Genomic DNA, 21,994 nt, shown 5'->3' with positions numbered 1-21,994 from the left:
GGGGGGGGTGGGGGGGGGGGGGGGTGGGGGGGGGGGGGGGTGGGGGGGGGGGGGGGTGGGGGGGGGGGGGGGTGGGGGGGGGGGGGGGTGGGGGGGGGGGGGGGTGGGGGGGGGGGGGGGTGGGGGGGGGGGGGGGTGGGGGGGGGGGGGGGTGGGGGGGGGGGGGGGTGGGGGGGGGGGGGGGTGGGGGGGGGGGGGGGTGGGGGGGGGGGGGGGTGGGGGGGGGGGGGGGTGGGGGGGGGGGGGGGTGGGGGGGGGGGGGGGTGGGGGGGGGGGGGGGTGGGGGGGGGGGGGGGTGGGGGGGGGGGGGGGTGGGGGGGGGGGGGGGTGGGGGGGGGGGGGGGTGGGGGGGGGGGGGGGTGGGGGGGGGGGGGGGTGGGGGGGGGGGGGGGTGGGGGGGGGGGGGGGTGGGGGGGGGGGGGGGTGGGGGGGGGGGGGGGTGGGGGGGGGGGGGGGTGGGGGGGGGGGGGGGTGGGGGGGGGGGGGGGTGGGGGGGGGGGGGGGTGGGGGGGGGGGGGGGTGGGGGGGGGGGGGGGTGGGGGGGGGGGGGGGTGGGGGGGGGGGGGGGTGGGGGGGGGGGGGGGTGGGGGGGGGGGGGGGTGGGGGGGGGGGGGGGTGGGGGGGGGGGGGGGTGGGGGGGGGGGGGGGTGGGGGGGGGGGGGGGTGGGGGGGGGGGGGGGTGGGGGGGGGGGGGGGTGGGGGGGGGGGGGGGTGGGGGGGGGGGGGGGTGGGGGGGGGGGGGGGTGGGGGGGGGGGGGGGTGGGGGGGGGGGGGGGTGGGGGGGGGGGGGGGTGGGGGGGGGGGGGGGTGGGGGGGGGGGGGGGTGGGGGGGGGGGGGGGTGGGGGGGGGGGGGGGTGGGGGGGGGGGGGGGTGGGGGGGGGGGGGGGTGGGGGGGGGGGGGGGTGGGGGGGGGGGGGGGTGGGGGGGGGGGGGGGTGGGGGGGGGGGGGGGTGGGGGGGGGGGGGGGTGGGGGGGGGGGGGGGTGGGGGGGGGGGGGGGTGGGGGGGGGGGGGGGTGGGGGGGGGGGGGGGTGGGGGGGGGGGGGGGTGGGGGGGGGGGGGGGTGGGGGGGGGGGGGGGTGGGGGGGGGGGGGGGTGGGGGGGGGGGGGGGTGGGGGGGGGGGGGGGTGGGGGGGGGGGGGGGTGGGGGGGGGGGGGGGTGGGGGGGGGGGGGGGTGGGGGGGGGGGGGGGTGGGGGGGGGGGGGGGTGGGGGGGGGGGGGGGTGGGGGGGGGGGGGGGTGGGGGGGGGGGGGGGTGGGGGGGGGGGGGGGTGGGGGGGGGGGGGGGTGGGGGGGGGGGGGGGTGGGGGGGGGGGGGGGTGGGGGGGGGGGGGGGTGGGGGGGGGGGGGGGTGGGGGGGGGGGGGGGTGGGGGGGGGGGGGGGTGGGGGGGGGGGGGGGTGGGGGGGGGGGGGGGTGGGGGGGGGGGGGGGTGGGGGGGGGGGGGGGTGGGGGGGGGGGGGGGTGGGGGGGGGGGGGGGTGGGGGGGGGGGGGGGTGGGGGGGGGGGGGGGTGGGGGGGGGGGGGGGTGGGGGGGGGGGGGGGTGGGGGGGGGGGGGGGTGGGGGGGGGGGGGGGTGGGGGGGGGGGGGGGTGGGGGGGGGGGGGGGTGGGGGGGGGGGGGGGTGGGGGGGGGGGGGGGTGGGGGGGGGGGGGGGTGGGGGGGGGGGGGGGTGGGGGGGGGGGGGGGTGGGGGGGGGGGGGGGTGGGGGGGGGGGGGGGTGGGGGGGGGGGGGGGTGGGGGGGGGGGGGGGTGGGGGGGGGGGGGGGTGGGGGGGGGGGGGGGTGGGGGGGGGGGGGGGTGGGGGGGGGGGGGGGTGGGGGGGGGGGGGGGTGGGGGGGGGGGGGGGTGGGGGGGGGGGGGGGTGGGGGGGGGGGGGGGTGGGGGGGGGGGGGGGTGGGGGGGGGGGGGGGTGGGGGGGGGGGGGGGTGGGGGGGGGGGGGGGTGGGGGGGGGGGGGGGTGGGGGGGGGGGGGGGTGGGGGGGGGGGGGGGTGGGGGGGGGGGGGGGTGGGGGGGGGGGGGGGTGGGGGGGGGGGGGGGTGGGGGGGGGGGGGGGTGGGGGGGGGGGGGGGTGGGGGGGGGGGGGGGTGGGGGGGGGGGGGGGTGGGGGGGGGGGGGGGTGGGGGGGGGGGGGGGTGGGGGGGGGGGGGGGTGGGGGGGGGGGGGGGTGGGGGGGGGGGGGGGTGGGGGGGGGGGGGGGTGGGGGGGGGGGGGGGTGGGGGGGGGGGGGGGTGGGGGGGGGGGGGGGTGGGGGGGGGGGGGGGTGGGGGGGGGGGGGGGTGGGGGGGGGGGGGGGTGGGGGGGGGGGGGGGTGGGGGGGGGGGGGGGTGGGGGGGGGGGGGGGTGGGGGGGGGGGGGGGTGGGGGGGGGGGGGGGTGGGGGGGGGGGGGGGTGGGGGGGGGGGGGGGTGGGGGGGGGGGGGGGTGGGGGGGGGGGGGGGTGGGGGGGGGGGGGGGTGGGGGGGGGGGGGGGTGGGGGGGGGGGGGGGTGGGGGGGGGGGGGGGTGGGGGGGGGGGGGGGTGGGGGGGGGGGGGGGTGGGGGGGGGGGGGGGTGGGGGGGGGGGGGGGTGGGGGGGGGGGGGGGTGGGGGGGGGGGGGGGTGGGGGGGGGGGGGGGTGGGGGGGGGGGGGGGTGGGGGGGGGGGGGGGTGGGGGGGGGGGGGGGTGGGGGGGGGGGGGGGTGGGGGGGGGGGGGGGTGGGGGGGGGGGGGGGTGGGGGGGGGGGGGGGTGGGGGGGGGGGGGGGTGGGGGGGGGGGGGGGTGGGGGGGGGGGGGGGTGGGGGGGGGGGGGGGTGGGGGGGGGGGGGGGTGGGGGGGGGGGGGGGTGGGGGGGGGGGGGGGTGGGGGGGGGGGGGGGTGGGGGGGGGGGGGGGTGGGGGGGGGGGGGGGTGGGGGGGGGGGGGGGTGGGGGGGGGGGGGGGTGGGGGGGGGGGGGGGTGGGGGGGGGGGGGGGTGGGGGGGGGGGGGGGTGGGGGGGGGGGGGGGTGGGGGGGGGGGGGGGTGGGGGGGGGGGGGGGTGGGGGGGGGGGGGGGTGGGGGGGGGGGGGGGTGGGGGGGGGGGGGGGTGGGGGGGGGGGGGGGTGGGGGGGGGGGGGGGTGGGGGGGGGGGGGGGTGGGGGGGGGGGGGGGTGGGGGGGGGGGGGGGTGGGGGGGGGGGGGGGTGGGGGGGGGGGGGGGTGGGGGGGGGGGGGGGTGGGGGGGGGGGGGGGTGGGGGGGGGGGGGGGTGGGGGGGGGGGGGGGTGGGGGGGGGGGGGGGTGGGGGGGGGGGGGGGTGGGGGGGGGGGGGGGTGGGGGGGGGGGGGGGTGGGGGGGGGGGGGGGTGGGGGGGGGGGGGGGTGGGGGGGGGGGGGGGTGGGGGGGGGGGGGGGTGGGGGGGGGGGGGGGTGGGGGGGGGGGGGGGTGGGGGGGGGGGGGGGTGGGGGGGGGGGGGGGTGGGGGGGGGGGGGGGTGGGGGGGGGGGGGGGTGGGGGGGGGGGGGGGTGGGGGGGGGGGGGGGTGGGGGGGGGGGGGGGTGGGGGGGGGGGGGGGTGGGGGGGGGGGGGGGTGGGGGGGGGGGGGGGTGGGGGGGGGGGGGGGTGGGGGGGGGGGGGGGTGGGGGGGGGGGGGGGTGGGGGGGGGGGGGGGTGGGGGGGGGGGGGGGTGGGGGGGGGGGGGGGTGGGGGGGGGGGGGGGTGGGGGGGGGGGGGGGTGGGGGGGGGGGGGGGTGGGGGGGGGGGGGGGTGGGGGGGGGGGGGGGTGGGGGGGGGGGGGGGTGGGGGGGGGGGGGGGTGGGGGGGGGGGGGGGTGGGGGGGGGGGGGGGTGGGGGGGGGGGGGGGTGGGGGGGGGGGGGGGTGGGGGGGGGGGGGGGTGGGGGGGGGGGGGGGTGGGGGGGGGGGGGGGTGGGGGGGGGGGGGGGTGGGGGGGGGGGGGGGTGGGGGGGGGGGGGGGTGGGGGGGGGGGGGGGTGGGGGGGGGGGGGGGTGGGGGGGGGGGGGGGTGGGGGGGGGGGGGGGTGGGGGGGGGGGGGGGTGGGGGGGGGGGGGGGTGGGGGGGGGGGGGGGTGGGGGGGGGGGGGGGTGGGGGGGGGGGGGGGTGGGGGGGGGGGGGGGTGGGGGGGGGGGGGGGTGGGGGGGGGGGGGGGTGGGGGGGGGGGGGGGTGGGGGGGGGGGGGGGTGGGGGGGGGGGGGGGTGGGGGGGGGGGGGGGTGGGGGGGGGGGGGGGTGGGGGGGGGGGGGGGTGGGGGGGGGGGGGGGTGGGGGGGGGGGGGGGTGGGGGGGGGGGGGGGTGGGGGGGGGGGGGGGTGGGGGGGGGGGGGGGTGGGGGGGGGGGGGGGTGGGGGGGGGGGGGGGTGGGGGGGGGGGGGGGTGGGGGGGGGGGGGGGTGGGGGGGGGGGGGGGTGGGGGGGGGGGGGGGTGGGGGGGGGGGGGGGTGGGGGGGGGGGGGGGTGGGGGGGGGGGGGGGTGGGGGGGGGGGGGGGTGGGGGGGGGGGGGGGTGGGGGGGGGGGGGGGTGGGGGGGGGGGGGGGTGGGGGGGGGGGGGGGTGGGGGGGGGGGGGGGTGGGGGGGGGGGGGGGTGGGGGGGGGGGGGGGTGGGGGGGGGGGGGGGTGGGGGGGGGGGGGGGTGGGGGGGGGGGGGGGTGGGGGGGGGGGGGGGTGGGGGGGGGGGGGGGTGGGGGGGGGGGGGGGTGGGGGGGGGGGGGGGTGGGGGGGGGGGGGGGTGGGGGGGGGGGGGGGTGGGGGGGGGGGGGGGTGGGGGGGGGGGGGGGTGGGGGGGGGGGGGGGTGGGGGGGGGGGGGGGTGGGGGGGGGGGGGGGTGGGGGGGGGGGGGGGTGGGGGGGGGGGGGGGTGGGGGGGGGGGGGGGTGGGGGGGGGGGGGGGTGGGGGGGGGGGGGGGTGGGGGGGGGGGGGGGTGGGGGGGGGGGGGGGTGGGGGGGGGGGGGGGTGGGGGGGGGGGGGGGTGGGGGGGGGGGGGGGTGGGGGGGGGGGGGGGTGGGGGGGGGGGGGGGTGGGGGGGGGGGGGGGTGGGGGGGGGGGGGGGTGGGGGGGGGGGGGGGTGGGGGGGGGGGGGGGTGGGGGGGGGGGGGGGTGGGGGGGGGGGGGGGTGGGGGGGGGGGGGGGTGGGGGGGGGGGGGGGTGGGGGGGGGGGGGGGTGGGGGGGGGGGGGGGTGGGGGGGGGGGGGGGTGGGGGGGGGGGGGGGTGGGGGGGGGGGGGGGTGGGGGGGGGGGGGGGTGGGGGGGGGGGGGGGTGGGGGGGGGGGGGGGTGGGGGGGGGGGGGGGTGGGGGGGGGGGGGGGTGGGGGGGGGGGGGGGTGGGGGGGGGGGGGGGTGGGGGGGGGGGGGGGTGGGGGGGGGGGGGGGTGGGGGGGGGGGGGGGTGGGGGGGGGGGGGGGTGGGGGGGGGGGGGGGTGGGGGGGGGGGGGGGTGGGGGGGGGGGGGGGTGGGGGGGGGGGGGGGTGGGGGGGGGGGGGGGTGGGGGGGGGGGGGGGTGGGGGGGGGGGGGGGTGGGGGGGGGGGGGGGTGGGGGGGGGGGGGGGTGGGGGGGGGGGGGGGTGGGGGGGGGGGGGGGTGGGGGGGGGGGGGGGTGGGGGGGGGGGGGGGTGGGGGGGGGGGGGGGTGGGGGGGGGGGGGGGTGGGGGGGGGGGGGGGTGGGGGGGGGGGGGGGTGGGGGGGGGGGGGGGTGGGGGGGGGGGGGGGTGGGGGGGGGGGGGGGTGGGGGGGGGGGGGGGTGGGGGGGGGGGGGGGTGGGGGGGGGGGGGGGTGGGGGGGGGGGGGGGTGGGGGGGGGGGGGGGTGGGGGGGGGGGGGGGTGGGGGGGGGGGGGGGTGGGGGGGGGGGGGGGTGGGGGGGGGGGGGGGTGGGGGGGGGGGGGGGTGGGGGGGGGGGGGGGTGGGGGGGGGGGGGGGTGGGGGGGGGGGGGGGTGGGGGGGGGGGGGGGTGGGGGGGGGGGGGGGTGGGGGGGGGGGGGGGTGGGGGGGGGGGGGGGTGGGGGGGGGGGGGGGTGGGGGGGGGGGGGGGTGGGGGGGGGGGGGGGTGGGGGGGGGGGGGGGTGGGGGGGGGGGGGGGTGGGGGGGGGGGGGGGTGGGGGGGGGGGGGGGTGGGGGGGGGGGGGGGTGGGGGGGGGGGGGGGTGGGGGGGGGGGGGGGTGGGGGGGGGGGGGGGTGGGGGGGGGGGGGGGTGGGGGGGGGGGGGGGTGGGGGGGGGGGGGGGTGGGGGGGGGGGGGGGTGGGGGGGGGGGGGGGTGGGGGGGGGGGGGGGTGGGGGGGGGGGGGGGTGGGGGGGGGGGGGGGTGGGGGGGGGGGGGGGTGGGGGGGGGGGGGGGTGGGGGGGGGGGGGGGTGGGGGGGGGGGGGGGTGGGGGGGGGGGGGGGTGGGGGGGGGGGGGGGTGGGGGGGGGGGGGGGTGGGGGGGGGGGGGGGTGGGGGGGGGGGGGGGTGGGGGGGGGGGGGGGTGGGGGGGGGGGGGGGTGGGGGGGGGGGGGGGTGGGGGGGGGGGGGGGTGGGGGGGGGGGGGGGTGGGGGGGGGGGGGGGTGGGGGGGGGGGGGGGTGGGGGGGGGGGGGGGTGGGGGGGGGGGGGGGTGGGGGGGGGGGGGGGTGGGGGGGGGGGGGGGTGGGGGGGGGGGGGGGTGGGGGGGGGGGGGGGTGGGGGGGGGGGGGGGTGGGGGGGGGGGGGGGTGGGGGGGGGGGGGGGTGGGGGGGGGGGGGGGTGGGGGGGGGGGGGGGTGGGGGGGGGGGGGGGTGGGGGGGGGGGGGGGTGGGGGGGGGGGGGGGTGGGGGGGGGGGGGGGTGGGGGGGGGGGGGGGTGGGGGGGGGGGGGGGTGGGGGGGGGGGGGGGTGGGGGGGGGGGGGGGTGGGGGGGGGGGGGGGTGGGGGGGGGGGGGGGTGGGGGGGGGGGGGGGTGGGGGGGGGGGGGGGTGGGGGGGGGGGGGGGTGGGGGGGGGGGGGGGTGGGGGGGGGGGGGGGTGGGGGGGGGGGGGGGTGGGGGGGGGGGGGGGTGGGGGGGGGGGGGGGTGGGGGGGGGGGGGGGTGGGGGGGGGGGGGGGTGGGGGGGGGGGGGGGTGGGGGGGGGGGGGGGTGGGGGGGGGGGGGGGTGGGGGGGGGGGGGGGTGGGGGGGGGGGGGGGTGGGGGGGGGGGGGGGTGGGGGGGGGGGGGGGTGGGGGGGGGGGGGGGTGGGGGGGGGGGGGGGTGGGGGGGGGGGGGGGTGGGGGGGGGGGGGGGTGGGGGGGGGGGGGGGTGGGGGGGGGGGGGGGTGGGGGGGGGGGGGGGTGGGGGGGGGGGGGGGTGGGGGGGGGGGGGGGTGGGGGGGGGGGGGGGTGGGGGGGGGGGGGGGTGGGGGGGGGGGGGGGTGGGGGGGGGGGGGGGTGGGGGGGGGGGGGGGTGGGGGGGGGGGGGGGTGGGGGGGGGGGGGGGTGGGGGGGGGGGGGGGTGGGGGGGGGGGGGGGTGGGGGGGGGGGGGGGTGGGGGGGGGGGGGGGTGGGGGGGGGGGGGGGTGGGGGGGGGGGGGGGTGGGGGGGGGGGGGGGTGGGGGGGGGGGGGGGTGGGGGGGGGGGGGGGTGGGGGGGGGGGGGGGTGGGGGGGGGGGGGGGTGGGGGGGGGGGGGGGTGGGGGGGGGGGGGGGTGGGGGGGGGGGGGGGTGGGGGGGGGGGGGGGTGGGGGGGGGGGGGGGTGGGGGGGGGGGGGGGTGGGGGGGGGGGGGGGTGGGGGGGGGGGGGGGTGGGGGGGGGGGGGGGTGGGGGGGGGGGGGGGTGGGGGGGGGGGGGGGTGGGGGGGGGGGGGGGTGGGGGGGGGGGGGGGTGGGGGGGGGGGGGGGTGGGGGGGGGGGGGGGTGGGGGGGGGGGGGGGTGGGGGGGGGGGGGGGTGGGGGGGGGGGGGGGTGGGGGGGGGGGGGGGTGGGGGGGGGGGGGGGTGGGGGGGGGGGGGGGTGGGGGGGGGGGGGGGTGGGGGGGGGGGGGGGTGGGGGGGGGGGGGGGTGGGGGGGGGGGGGGGTGGGGGGGGGGGGGGGTGGGGGGGGGGGGGGGTGGGGGGGGGGGGGGGTGGGGGGGGGGGGGGGTGGGGGGGGGGGGGGGTGGGGGGGGGGGGGGGTGGGGGGGGGGGGGGGTGGGGGGGGGGGGGGGTGGGGGGGGGGGGGGGTGGGGGGGGGGGGGGGTGGGGGGGGGGGGGGGTGGGGGGGGGGGGGGGTGGGGGGGGGGGGGGGTGGGGGGGGGGGGGGGTGGGGGGGGGGGGGGGTGGGGGGGGGGGGGGGTGGGGGGGGGGGGGGGTGGGGGGGGGGGGGGGTGGGGGGGGGGGGGGGTGGGGGGGGGGGGGGGTGGGGGGGGGGGGGGGTGGGGGGGGGGGGGGGTGGGGGGGGGGGGGGGTGGGGGGGGGGGGGGGTGGGGGGGGGGGGGGGTGGGGGGGGGGGGGGGTGGGGGGGGGGGGGGGTGGGGGGGGGGGGGGGTGGGGGGGGGGGGGGGTGGGGGGGGGGGGGGGTGGGGGGGGGGGGGGGTGGGGGGGGGGGGGGGTGGGGGGGGGGGGGGGTGGGGGGGGGGGGGGGTGGGGGGGGGGGGGGGTGGGGGGGGGGGGGGGTGGGGGGGGGGGGGGGTGGGGGGGGGGGGGGGTGGGGGGGGGGGGGGGTGGGGGGGGGGGGGGGTGGGGGGGGGGGGGGGTGGGGGGGGGGGGGGGTGGGGGGGGGGGGGGGTGGGGGGGGGGGGGGGTGGGGGGGGGGGGGGGTGGGGGGGGGGGGGGGTGGGGGGGGGGGGGGGTGGGGGGGGGGGGGGGTGGGGGGGGGGGGGGGTGGGGGGGGGGGGGGGTGGGGGGGGGGGGGGGTGGGGGGGGGGGGGGGTGGGGGGGGGGGGGGGTGGGGGGGGGGGGGGGTGGGGGGGGGGGGGGGTGGGGGGGGGGGGGGGTGGGGGGGGGGGGGGGTGGGGGGGGGGGGGGGTGGGGGGGGGGGGGGGTGGGGGGGGGGGGGGGTGGGGGGGGGGGGGGGTGGGGGGGGGGGGGGGTGGGGGGGGGGGGGGGTGGGGGGGGGGGGGGGTGGGGGGGGGGGGGGGTGGGGGGGGGGGGGGGTGGGGGGGGGGGGGGGTGGGGGGGGGGGGGGGTGGGGGGGGGGGGGGGTGGGGGGGGGGGGGGGTGGGGGGGGGGGGGGGTGGGGGGGGGGGGGGGTGGGGGGGGGGGGGGGTGGGGGGGGGGGGGGGTGGGGGGGGGGGGGGGTGGGGGGGGGGGGGGGTGGGGGGGGGGGGGGGTGGGGGGGGGGGGGGGTGGGGGGGGGGGGGGGTGGGGGGGGGGGGGGGTGGGGGGGGGGGGGGGTGGGGGGGGGGGGGGGTGGGGGGGGGGGGGGGTGGGGGGGGGGGGGGGTGGGGGGGGGGGGGGGTGGGGGGGGGGGGGGGTGGGGGGGGGGGGGGGTGGGGGGGGGGGGGGGTGGGGGGGGGGGGGGGTGGGGGGGGGGGGGGGTGGGGGGGGGGGGGGGTGGGGGGGGGGGGGGGTGGGGGGGGGGGGGGGTGGGGGGGGGGGGGGGTGGGGGGGGGGGGGGGTGGGGGGGGGGGGGGGTGGGGGGGGGGGGGGGTGGGGGGGGGGGGGGGTGGGGGGGGGGGGGGGTGGGGGGGGGGGGGGGTGGGGGGGGGGGGGGGTGGGGGGGGGGGGGGGTGGGGGGGGGGGGGGGTGGGGGGGGGGGGGGGTGGGGGGGGGGGGGGGTGGGGGGGGGGGGGGGTGGGGGGGGGGGGGGGTGGGGGGGGGGGGGGGTGGGGGGGGGGGGGGGTGGGGGGGGGGGGGGGTGGGGGGGGGGGGGGGTGGGGGGGGGGGGGGGTGGGGGGGGGGGGGGGTGGGGGGGGGGGGGGGTGGGGGGGGGGGGGGGTGGGGGGGGGGGGGGGTGGGGGGGGGGGGGGGTGGGGGGGGGGGGGGGTGGGGGGGGGGGGGGGTGGGGGGGGGGGGGGGTGGGGGGGGGGGGGGGTGGGGGGGGGGGGGGGTGGGGGGGGGGGGGGGTGGGGGGGGGGGGGGGTGGGGGGGGGGGGGGGTGGGGGGGGGGGGGGGTGGGGGGGGGGGGGGGTGGGGGGGGGGGGGGGTGGGGGGGGGGGGGGGTGGGGGGGGGGGGGGGTGGGGGGGGGGGGGGGTGGGGGGGGGGGGGGGTGGGGGGGGGGGGGGGTGGGGGGGGGGGGGGGTGGGGGGGGGGGGGGGTGGGGGGGGGGGGGGGTGGGGGGGGGGGGGGGTGGGGGGGGGGGGGGGTGGGGGGGGGGGGGGGTGGGGGGGGGGGGGGGTGGGGGGGGGGGGGGGTGGGGGGGGGGGGGGGTGGGGGGGGGGGGGGGTGGGGGGGGGGGGGGGTGGGGGGGGGGGGGGGTGGGGGGGGGGGGGGGTGGGGGGGGGGGGGGGTGGGGGGGGGGGGGGGTGGGGGGGGGGGGGGGTGGGGGGGGGGGGGGGTGGGGGGGGGGGGGGGTGGGGGGGGGGGGGGGTGGGGGGGGGGGGGGGTGGGGGGGGGGGGGGGTGGGGGGGGGGGGGGGTGGGGGGGGGGGGGGGTGGGGGGGGGGGGGGGTGGGGGGGGGGGGGGGTGGGGGGGGGGGGGGGTGGGGGGGGGGGGGGGTGGGGGGGGGGGGGGGTGGGGGGGGGGGGGGGTGGGGGGGGGGGGGGGTGGGGGGGGGGGGGGGTGGGGGGGGGGGGGGGTGGGGGGGGGGGGGGGTGGGGGGGGGGGGGGGTGGGGGGGGGGGGGGGTGGGGGGGGGGGGGGGTGGGGGGGGGGGGGGGTGGGGGGGGGGGGGGGTGGGGGGGGGGGGGGGTGGGGGGGGGGGGGGGTGGGGGGGGGGGGGGGTGGGGGGGGGGGGGGGTGGGGGGGGGGGGGGGTGGGGGGGGGGGGGGGTGGGGGGGGGGGGGGGTGGGGGGGGGGGGGGGTGGGGGGGGGGGGGGGTGGGGGGGGGGGGGGGTGGGGGGGGGGGGGGGTGGGGGGGGGGGGGGGTGGGGGGGGGGGGGGGTGGGGGGGGGGGGGGGTGGGGGGGGGGGGGGGTGGGGGGGGGGGGGGGTGGGGGGGGGGGGGGGTGGGGGGGGGGGGGGGTGGGGGGGGGGGGGGGTGGGGGGGGGGGGGGGTGGGGGGGGGGGGGGGTGGGGGGGGGGGGGGGTGGGGGGGGGGGGGGGTGGGGGGGGGGGGGGGTGGGGGGGGGGGGGGGTGGGGGGGGGGGGGGGTGGGGGGGGGGGGGGGTGGGGGGGGGGGGGGGTGGGGGGGGGGGGGGGTGGGGGGGGGGGGGGGTGGGGGGGGGGGGGGGTGGGGGGGGGGGGGGGTGGGGGGGGGGGGGGGTGGGGGGGGGGGGGGGTGGGGGGGGGGGGGGGTGGGGGGGGGGGGGGGTGGGGGGGGGGGGGGGTGGGGGGGGGGGGGGGTGGGGGGGGGGGGGGGTGGGGGGGGGGGGGGGTGGGGGGGGGGGGGGGTGGGGGGGGGGGGGGGTGGGGGGGGGGGGGGGTGGGGGGGGGGGGGGGTGGGGGGGGGGGGGGGTGGGGGGGGGGGGGGGTGGGGGGGGGGGGGGGTGGGGGGGGGGGGGGGTGGGGGGGGGGGGGGGTGGGGGGGGGGGGGGGTGGGGGGGGGGGGGGGTGGGGGGGGGGGGGGGTGGGGGGGGGGGGGGGTGGGGGGGGGGGGGGGTGGGGGGGGGGGGGGGTGGGGGGGGGGGGGGGTGGGGGGGGGGGGGGGTGGGGGGGGGGGGGGGTGGGGGGGGGGGGGGGTGGGGGGGGGGGGGGGTGGGGGGGGGGGGGGGTGGGGGGGGGGGGGGGTGGGGGGGGGGGGGGGTGGGGGGGGGGGGGGGTGGGGGGGGGGGGGGGTGGGGGGGGGGGGGGGTGGGGGGGGGGGGGGGTGGGGGGGGGGGGGGGTGGGGGGGGGGGGGGGTGGGGGGGGGGGGGGGTGGGGGGGGGGGGGGGTGGGGGGGGGGGGGGGTGGGGGGGGGGGGGGGTGGGGGGGGGGGGGGGTGGGGGGGGGGGGGGGTGGGGGGGGGGGGGGGTGGGGGGGGGGGGGGGTGGGGGGGGGGGGGGGTGGGGGGGGGGGGGGGTGGGGGGGGGGGGGGGTGGGGGGGGGGGGGGGTGGGGGGGGGGGGGGGTGGGGGGGGGGGGGGGTGGGGGGGGGGGGGGGTGGGGGGGGGGGGGGGTGGGGGGGGGGGGGGGTGGGGGGGGGGGGGGGTGGGGGGGGGGGGGGGTGGGGGGGGGGGGGGGTGGGGGGGGGGGGGGGTGGGGGGGGGGGGGGGTGGGGGGGGGGGGGGGTGGGGGGGGGGGGGGGTGGGGGGGGGGGGGGGTGGGGGGGGGGGGGGGTGGGGGGGGGGGGGGGTGGGGGGGGGGGGGGGTGGGGGGGGGGGGGGGTGGGGGGGGGGGGGGGTGGGGGGGGGGGGGGGTGGGGGGGGGGGGGGGTGGGGGGGGGGGGGGGTGGGGGGGGGGGGGGGTGGGGGGGGGGGGGGGTGGGGGGGGGGGGGGGTGGGGGGGGGGGGGGGTGGGGGGGGGGGGGGGTGGGGGGGGGGGGGGGTGGGGGGGGGGGGGGGTGGGGGGGGGGGGGGGTGGGGGGGGGGGGGGGTGGGGGGGGGGGGGGGTGGGGGGGGGGGGGGGTGGGGGGGGGGGGGGGTGGGGGGGGGGGGGGGTGGGGGGGGGGGGGGGTGGGGGGGGGGGGGGGTGGGGGGGGGGGGGGGTGGGGGGGGGGGGGGGTGGGGGGGGGGGGGGGTGGGGGGGGGGGGGGGTGGGGGGGGGGGGGGGTGGGGGGGGGGGGGGGTGGGGGGGGGGGGGGGTGGGGGGGGGGGGGGGTGGGGGGGGGGGGGGGTGGGGGGGGGGGGGGGTGGGGGGGGGGGGGGGTGGGGGGGGGGGGGGGTGGGGGGGGGGGGGGGTGGGGGGGGGGGGGGGTGGGGGGGGGGGGGGGTGGGGGGGGGGGGGGGTGGGGGGGGGGGGGGGTGGGGGGGGGGGGGGAAGGGGGGGGCGGGAGGGGGGGGGAGGGGGGGGTGGGGGCGGGGGGGGGCGGGGGGGGGGGGGGGGGGGGGGGGGGGGGGGGGGACGGGGGGGGGGGGGGCCCGGGGGCGGGGTGGGAGGGGGGGGGGGGGGGGTGGGGGGGGGGGGGGATGTTCAGGAACTACAATTCCCATCAGCCCCTACCAGAGGCTGACAGCCCCTACCAGCCCCTGACAGAGGCTGATGGGAATTGTAGTTCCTGAACATCTGGAGAGCCGCAGGTTCCCTACCCCTGGTATAGAAGAAAGATAAACAGAAAGACAGAAAAATACAGAAAGAGATAAATTATTTATATAAAGAATAACATTCCATTACATCTTAGATAGTTTTTTGTTATTTTCTTATATCTAACTTCCAGTTGCCTACAGCATTAATTCTATCTATTACAACTTATGATATATACTCTAATGCTCGTCTTATTATTCTATATTAATGATCTATCACTTATACTGTATTCCGAAGGAACCTTATCCTCTATTTACTTTTCTAATTTATATATATATATATATTCCAATTCTGTTCAAATTTATCTTCATGATTTTTCATTAGCCATTTTAATCCATCCATTTTTTTCAGGTCCATCATTTTTGTCCTTCGTTCTTCATGATTGTGCAGTCTTGAAAGCTGCTTTAGCAGATGTTTCTTTGCCTTTTATTCTAGGTGGAAATCCATGAATATCTTGTGAAGCCTTCCTTTGATCCCAATCTGGCAGAACTGAGAGAGAAGATGAATGAGCTAGAGGGGAAAATGGAAGAAGTGCTGAAGGTGGCAGCCAGGGAACTAAGTATGTTGAGGCAAAGTTGGTTTTTTTCCATGGAGTGTGCTGAAGAGTTAGCTTTTTTGAAGTCACTTTATTCAGTGTTCAGAGCTCTCCATAGCTTAAAATAATACTACAGTTTTTAAACCAGTCTTTAGGATCTTATCAGGTTTCCCAGTGAGAAGATGAGTAATGGCTTCTCTGAGGGCGAACTTATTCACCTCTGCTGATTTTCTTCTGAAATGTGTAGCCGCCTGAGAATGCTTCTCCATGCTAGGGGCCGCTCTTTTTCATAACTGTAAGCCAGTCCATACCTTGCCCATACACAGTATCAATCCTAAAATATTTCCCAAGATCCTCTGCAATGCAAAGGTTCATTGGCAGGGGTTCTTTGACAAACAAGTTGATGTAGGAAAGATTCCCTGAAGACCGAATGCTTGAAAACCAGTGCATTACCACAAACTTGCGTTTAACATATTGTTTAGCTTGTCTCCTCAGCACCACTGCACCAAATGGGAGGGTGGTGGTGGTCCATTATTCATTTTATGTGACTGTTAGCAGTTTGATAAAGTTGAGGTGTGGTCAAAAATGACCAAGATACTTTAAAAAACAAACGTTATTTCCAAAACTTGTAAAAAAAAGAGAGAGATTTTCTGTGCTTCTGTTTTACTGAAGCAGCCAAATGTCTTGGGCATTTTACAGAATAATGTATTTCTTATTGAGTTAGAATTTATCACCAGTTAATTCATCTGTACCGACTATTAACACTTAAGAAATTACTTCTTGCTCTCTAATTACCTTTGTAAAATTAATTCCTAATTATTATGACTAATAGGTTTCAAACTTTTCCCTGTTGCATATTCTCCTTGATCTTCTGTTTCAAACACACAAATAATCAAATCATTTTTTCTGTTGTTTGCGAAAAGTCTATCAGGGGTTTCCAGTTGTCCTAAAATTTTAGATACATTCTTTTCTCTAATCAAGGAGTAAGTTTAGCTGTCTCTGTCAACTGCAACAACTTCATAAGCCATGATGCAGATATAGATGAAGCTTTCCATTTTCGCATGCATAAATTCTTGCTGCTGTTGTCATATATTAAAACAAAGTTCCATTTTTTTCAAGTTGTCTTTTTTAAGTACCGAAAGAAAAACCACCAGTTTCATTTGTATATTCACCTTTAAGATCTTTGGAAGTGTTGAAATTTTGTCTTTAATCCAAGTTCACCACAAATGACAAAAAGTCCCTTCATGATGACCACATTTCCACCATGAATTCAAAATGTTTTTATACATCTTTGCCAATTTCTCCAGTGACAGGTACCAGCAATACATCATTTTGTAAAAATTCTCCTTCAGACTGGTACTTAATAAGTCCCTTTGACCACATGTTCTTCCAATGATCCATTTGTATATTATGCCCACGCTTTCATTTGTTTGCCTTCTGTTTCAAATCTCACGTTTATACATTTTAGCAATAACACGATCCATCACTTGTACATATGGATCAAAAGACAACCAAGAGAGAAATTTGAGTCATTGAGGATAATGAAAATTTGATTTGTCTGTTTATAACACTGGTATCAGACATGTGTTTTATTCTCCGATCACCCCTTCCTGTTGAACAGGCTTGGACGCTGGGAAGAGCATCAAATTGGAATGCAATGCACAATATGGGCATTTTTTCCGAATTACCTACAGGGAGGAGAAAGTGTTGAGGAGCAATCTGAAATACAAAGTCTTGGAAACCCAGAAGAATGGGGTGAAGTTCTACAACAGGTCTGTAAAATGGTACCAGTACCAGCCCTCAAAACAATGGCTCATCAGGGAAAATACTCTTTTTGATTCCTGGAATACCAAAGGGGAGAGAAGGTGTCTTGCAAACTCTTTTTGTTTTTTGTTTTTCATGTGCAGTAAATTGAGAGAACTCAACGAAGAATATGCAAAATGCAGAGGAGAATATGAAGAAGCTCAGGGTGTAATTGTTAAAGAAATATTAAACATTGCATCAGGTAAGGGTAGCTGTACTGATCCTTGAAACTACAAGGTATGTCCTGAGAATGTAGTAACATTCTGTAAAGCTGTCAGAATGGTTTTGTTGGGAGGGGGGATTGTCTGGGAGTGCTTTCACTTTTGTAGGTGCGCCGCTGTCTATTTTCTCTGGCCTTGGAGTCTTGCGGCTGGGATGGGCCTCCAGGCTGGACTCTTCTGAGTCGTCTAGTTCACATGTGGGGGTGGGGATCATGCTATCCATATTATCAACTGCTTAGTGCCTTTTTCGCCAGAACTGTCTTCTTCTATTCCTTACATGTTTACAATAAAATCCTTGAAAACTTATAAGTGGTTTGTTGTCTGACCTGGGAACTGACAAAAGCTGATATACATCACTGAGGGGTGGATGGGAAGAGGGGGGATAGGTAAGCTGTCAGCTCTCAGCCTTGCTCCTGTTTTTAAAACTGAAACATGGCCTGCTTCACAAGGCGGTCTTGAAGCCAACCTCAGCTTTATAAAAACTCCCAAACAGCTTTTCCCCTGGTTGCACAACACCTAGTTCTGCATTGGCTTCACAGATAAAGCTGTCAGTCATTGGAGTTGGCACAGATGTCAATAGAGGGCGCATAAGGAACTCTACCTTCCTTGTTACTTTGCACCCCCTTCCCTTTTAGCAGCTCACTTTCCCATCCCTCCCTATGCCATTGGTGAGGACTGCTGGATGACATTGCAGTTCAGGCAGGAGGCAGGGTCTCATTTCTGGGTACTGAAGTGGATGCTCCCGCAGCTCTGGTCTCCAGGCTTCCGTGACGTTCCAGCAGCTCAGCCGGTGACTGCAGAGAGCTTTAAGCGTACAGGAATTGCCAGTCTGTGCTTATGACAGGTGTTGGTGTATCTTTTTAAAGCTTCTTGTACTCTTCTTGTCACTGGTGTAGTCACTTTGGTCAAATTCACTTTATTTACTTATTTGACAGTGTTCTTCTCCCCAGGTGGTTATTTAGGTGCCCTGCACCCAGCCAAAGCAGAATGTAAGACTCACTGATTCAGTTAACAGTTCAATACTTAAAGCTTTAATTGTAACAATGTTGACAGACCCTGACTCCTCCTGGGTCTAACTAAATAAAGGTTACTTTGTTGCAGAAACTTTCTGGAGTCTGGAATTTATTGTAAACACTGTGAGACTATAACATCTGTACTGTGAATCTATAAAATCTTTGACTGTTTAACTTAAATACTGAGAGTCTATAACATCTTGGACTGTCTAACTTGTTGCTGTCCCCCAGCTTCCGTTGGCACCTAACTGCCAAAACCAGACGGGTTGCTGGGTAATAACTGCCATAGAACACTTACCAGCCCTAGGGCTTCTTAAAGGGACAGAACTAAATTGGGTTCCACCGCAATGAATACTATACTTTCAAACCCATACTAACTGTGGGAAACTAAAGGGGAAATAAACCAAAGGCTCTGTGGGGCATGACACACTCCCGGCCTAAAACTTCCTCTGGAAGTTTTACCTTTATCAACTTCCATTAACTATGCTTAACTATTCTTACTGTACTACTACTTAATAACTATCTATCCCTAATACATAATATCAACTATGCTAACTGTAAACTTCTATGCTAACTATAACTATAAACTTCTATGCTAACTATAAACTTCCAACAATCTTGATTGCAGAATTCAAACTGCATGTGGTTCACTGAAGTTCAGCGTTCAGGAACTCCTGAATAAAGAAGAATCTCCCATCTTCATTCTTAAAATCAGGGTTAAAAAAGTCATTAGAAGTAGCAGAAAATGGGCGCTTTTCCACAAGACATTTTATCCACCGCTACAAAGTAGCGTGAGTCTCTCCTTTCATGTGTTTGTCTGTTGCCACTGACTGGGTGTGGTGATCTTCATTATTTGATCCACTCTATTGCTTTCACATATCACGTAAAATCTCACTGATGTATATTGTTGTTAATATATCCTAGCACTACTTCTTTGCTATATCTGTATAGAGCACTACTTCCTGAAAAGGACAAGTCAATTCCCTTTGGATAATTTCTCAAAAAGTTGTGTGGCTAGCACTGCGGCACAAAGATTCAAAGCCGGGAGGGTATGGTGAGTAATGGCCCTGCCACCGGTGCCTAACTTAACCTTTCCTAAAATAAAACCCTAAGTACACTTCTGATCACCCTCGGATCACTCTACAGATAGGCCACTGCAGCAATAAAACTTGAACTGAAGCATCTGAAAATATATGGAGTTGCAGATGTTCTGAACTGAAGTGAAATGAACACATAACTCCTTGGGACACTGACTTGTTCCCAAAGCTACTTGAAGGAGTTGACTCTCAAGGGTTCCCATTTGGACCTTTCAAGGTCTGACAAAGGTTGATCCCAATCTTTAATGTCAGGAGCTTTTTCAGCATGGCCCTTCTCTATCATGGTGTTAATGAAGGCAATAACATCCTTCTTTAACTGTGGTTTTTTTTCCATGTTTCTTTGAATTACTTTCAAAAGCGTTTGCAGTGCCATGACCACGATTATTTGCAATTAGCTTGTCTCTAGGTTCTTTTGAAGGGGTAAAAGGTGCAATCCTAATTTCCTTGCTGATCCTGCTGTGCTCTCTTTCCATTATGAAGCTAGGAAGCGCTTTGTCATTCTATGGACAAGGCTGGCTGGTCATCATGGACTGTGTAATTTTAAACAGCTTATTGACTCCAACTCCTCTATGCTATGATGTTGTATCTGGATGTGATTTGGGCAGTCTAACATCTGGAAGTGGGTAGTCCATTGGCATAAAACCCCATACAGAAGGTGTGTGCATGTTCAGGTATTCTTTTGTGGATTTCAAACAAACTGGGCTCTAGAATGGTCCACCCCAGCCCCTAACCTCTGAGCAGAAAATGTAAGCATTCCTGGGGGGATGGCTTTTACTTGCACTCTTTTGACTCACGAACACCTCCTGGACAATCTGTGCCGCATAAAGCAGCAGAATCTTAACGCATTTGGGTCAGAAGCTCTGAGTATCTTGTCTGCTATGGACTCCAGGTGCTTGTGATGCGTCAAAGCGATGCTTCTTGTTAGGATTTGTCTTTCTCAGGTCTTTAGGAATATGTTGACATTCAAGGAGTAGAGGGTAGTTTAAATTGCTCTGTGCCCCATCAGTTGATTGCAGAACAAATCCTGGTGCTGTTCTTCACCAATGTCATGATTTGATTTCCACTACATGTGAAGTCATGACATATTCTATCTCTTCTGAGCGTATGTTGAACATCTCAAAAAACTCTGGAGTGGCTAAATGGCGGTATCACTTTGTGCGTCTAATACAACATACATACGCTTTTAGGAAGCTTGATCGCGGTGCCGAAGCTTTTGAGTAAACATCTCGCGAGACAAATCCCGGATGGCTTGAAGTCACGTGATCTTTTTGTTCCATCGTAAGCACATGGTGGCAGTGCATGTCGCTGTTGCCCGTTCTGTCACTCCCTTTTGGTTGTGATGGTTTCTATAGGGATATTTTCTCGCCTCTCTTTGGTCTCTTTCTTTTGGTAACTGGAAAGTGGTTTTGTCGCGATGTAATGCTGAACTAATGCTGTTCACTGGAGCATTCTTGGCACTTTACCTTTCTTTACGTGCGATCTGGCCCATTATATGGTTCTTTTGAAAGAGCTTAACATTACTTAAAAAACACAGTTTCTGTTGCTTTATGTAGGACCGGCTCTTCATATGGCATTTCTCTGAACTCTTTGCAGTCATTGAGGTTGTGCAATTTTTGTATGAACTGGACACATAATTTCCAATGGCTTACTTGAGGAATTGTTTGACTGAGTTTGTATTTGTCTCCCTTGTCTTCCTAACCATAACTTGAGGTTTACCTTTAAACTCTCTTGGAGCGTACTGCTTCTGCTTCTCTCTAACACCTTGGTACAAAGAAGGGAATCCTGTTTGAGGATCATTTTCTTTCTTTAGCCATTCTTGAGTATAAATCTTACAAAGATATGGAATATGGTGGAATGCAACTTTGCTGATGCGGTCTCCTCTCTTTATGATTAATTAATAACTTCTTTTTACCCCATTTATGCTTTTCAGGGGAAGGAGCAACTGGAATAATAACTTCTCTTTGGAGTCAAATAGCACAGATCCAAAACATGCAAAAGTCCTGGCGAAAGCTTAGGGTTTTCTTTTGCAGAACTCCATCTCTCTGAAAAGCAAGATCTGTCAAAATCCCACAGTTTCTTTGCAATCTTTTCATTGTACAAGTTTGGGAAAGAGTTTTAAGCCTTTGTAGAAGTGAAGCTTCTATTTCTGAAGACGTAGCTCCATTATCTTTAGTCACAATCTAATCCATGTGCTTTCGTTCTACAAAAAGCCATGTGAGGTTTTCTTACATGTGCTGCATAGACTCTTCTTATTTGCGCTGGCGATAAGTTGTTCCCAACCAAGCTTATAAAGCAAAGGTTGAAGCTTCCTTTCCTCGGCATCTAGTTTCCAGGTCTTTGAGAGCTCTTTTGGAATGTAATTTTCCAAAGTAGAAGTGAGTCTTCTGGCTTATCCAGAAAACTTCTGAATGCCTCTTGTCATTTCGCTAAATCTCTTCTAGGATTTCTGGAAGAATAGCTTTCAAAACATCCTGACAAATTTGGGATGTCAGGTTGCATATTATTGGGATTTGCTTGCCTGATGATGCTTGGAATTAGAGTATAACTGTGATTCTGATACTTTCCAAGGTACAACTGTGTCTTCAGGAGAGACTTCTGTCCATCTAAAGCAGCTGTAGAAGTCGAGAATTGGGCATCCCAACTGGATTTGTAAAAAGGTTTTCCTCCCCTCATTCTGTTCATATTTGCTAACTGACTTTGCTTGTTGATTACTTGCAGGAAGCAGCTCATTTTTGTGGTACTTTGTCTGCTTCAAGGACTCCACCACTACTAGCGCAACGGCTTAATCCTATGCTATGAAGTTGGAACGCTGGACCACATGGAGTTGCTGCACTTTTCTGAGACATCTGGGACATTAGTCTCTGCTGATTCTGCAGCTGCCAAGATGTTCTGTCACTCTAATTCTTCCTAATCAGCAGTCTTCCTCCAAAAGTTGGATGTGTCTGTTGGATTAAATAGGAAAGACATACCTTCATCATAGTGGTCTTCTTCCTCTATTTCCTCAGTGAAGGTAAATAAACTCTTTTAAGGCCTTGCTCAAAACTTGAGCTCTCGTTATCAGCTTTTTCTGCCTTTGCTCTTTGTTTTAGTGTTGACAAGGAAACAGCTTCTACTTTTGCTTGTCGAGCCTCTTCCTGAGCTTTCAACTTCTGTGCCTTGATGGGCGCTTCTGGGCTTTCAAGATGAAGCTTGTTCTTCAACAATGATTTCTTCTTTTCGCTTTTTAAGAAATCTACTTGTCTTTGCAACGCCGCTGCGTCGGCTTTTGGCTTCCAGGATCTTCTACTTTCCATAGCCAATCTTTAGGGAAATCGACAAGAGGCACTCGCTATAATTTGACCTCGACTTAGTACTCTTGTTCCCCCAGGATGATGTGGGAAGGCGAGGTTTTAGTTGCAGATTTTACTGCCACTTTCAATTTGCTTGGCACTTCCCAGGTGTAACCTTTCTTGGAATGTGGTGACATTCCTCTTCCTATTCCTCTGAGTGAGGATGCAGTGTCTACAGTTGGTCGTTGGTGGATTGTTCTTCTTCGCGGTGGCACGGATCTCTGCGGATTGTTGGCTTGCTTGGTAAAACCTGCAACTTGCTGGATAAAGTCCTACACATAATGTTGTTAAAAGAAGTTGCCTTTCTCTCTGATCCTTCTCCATCTCTTTGTCTTGATATTCCAAGGCTTCTGATGTATCTGGCATAAACCTAGGAGGGAATCATTATCTCTTATTGACCGCTCCATAAAGGTGCACTGTTGTTGTAAGGTCTCCTTACAACTTAATATTTCTCTTCCTTCTTGTACAAAGGCATTTTCCAGATTGATAAATAGCTACAGGGAGGAGTCTTGCCAGCCTTTAGGAGCGGTTGAGCTGCAATACATTCACCTGATCTTGCAAAGATGCTAACTTATTTTGGTAGTGGGCTTTTTATTTCTTTGAAGCATTGCTTTTGTGAAATAGAGCTTGTTGGCTCTGGAGTGAGTTTCTTCTCTTTCTTGCATTGCGGTGCTCTAGCAAAGAAGACTTCAATTTTCCTATGCCCAGCTACTTTAGGGCTTGTAGTGGAACCAATCTCTCATTCTGGCCGGGTGTCTCCTAGCAAAGAAGGCTTCAATTTTCCTACATGCTTAGCTATTTTAGGGCTCTGTAAGGAACCAATCTCTCCTCGCTCTGCCAGTGCTCACAGCAAAGAAGACTTCAATATTCCTATGCC

At 72.0% G+C, this 21,994-nt stretch overlaps 1 protein-coding gene across 1 annotated transcript in view; it reads left to right on the top strand.

Annotated features, from left to right (window-relative positions):
* MSH2 (mutS homolog 2) overlaps nucleotides 1–21,994 on the top strand; it is an 84,969-nt gene that overhangs the window by 47,763 nt on the left and 15,212 nt on the right. Inside the window, exons 8-10 of the mRNA XM_048504761.1 lie at nucleotides 13,555–13,678; nucleotides 15,276–15,426; nucleotides 15,562–15,659. Of these exons, the coding sequence (XP_048360718.1) occupies nucleotides 13,555–13,678; nucleotides 15,276–15,426; nucleotides 15,562–15,659 (373 nt within the window). The remainder of the gene's footprint in view (nucleotides 1–13,554; nucleotides 13,679–15,275; nucleotides 15,427–15,561; nucleotides 15,660–21,994) is intronic.

The sequence above is a fragment of the Sphaerodactylus townsendi genome, linkage group LG01, assembly GCF_021028975.2.
Source record: "Sphaerodactylus townsendi isolate TG3544 linkage group LG01, MPM_Stown_v2.3, whole genome shotgun sequence".
Taxonomy (NCBI): domain Eukaryota; kingdom Metazoa; phylum Chordata; class Lepidosauria; order Squamata; family Sphaerodactylidae; genus Sphaerodactylus; species Sphaerodactylus townsendi.
This window is presented reverse-complemented; position numbering and strand designations above follow the sequence as displayed.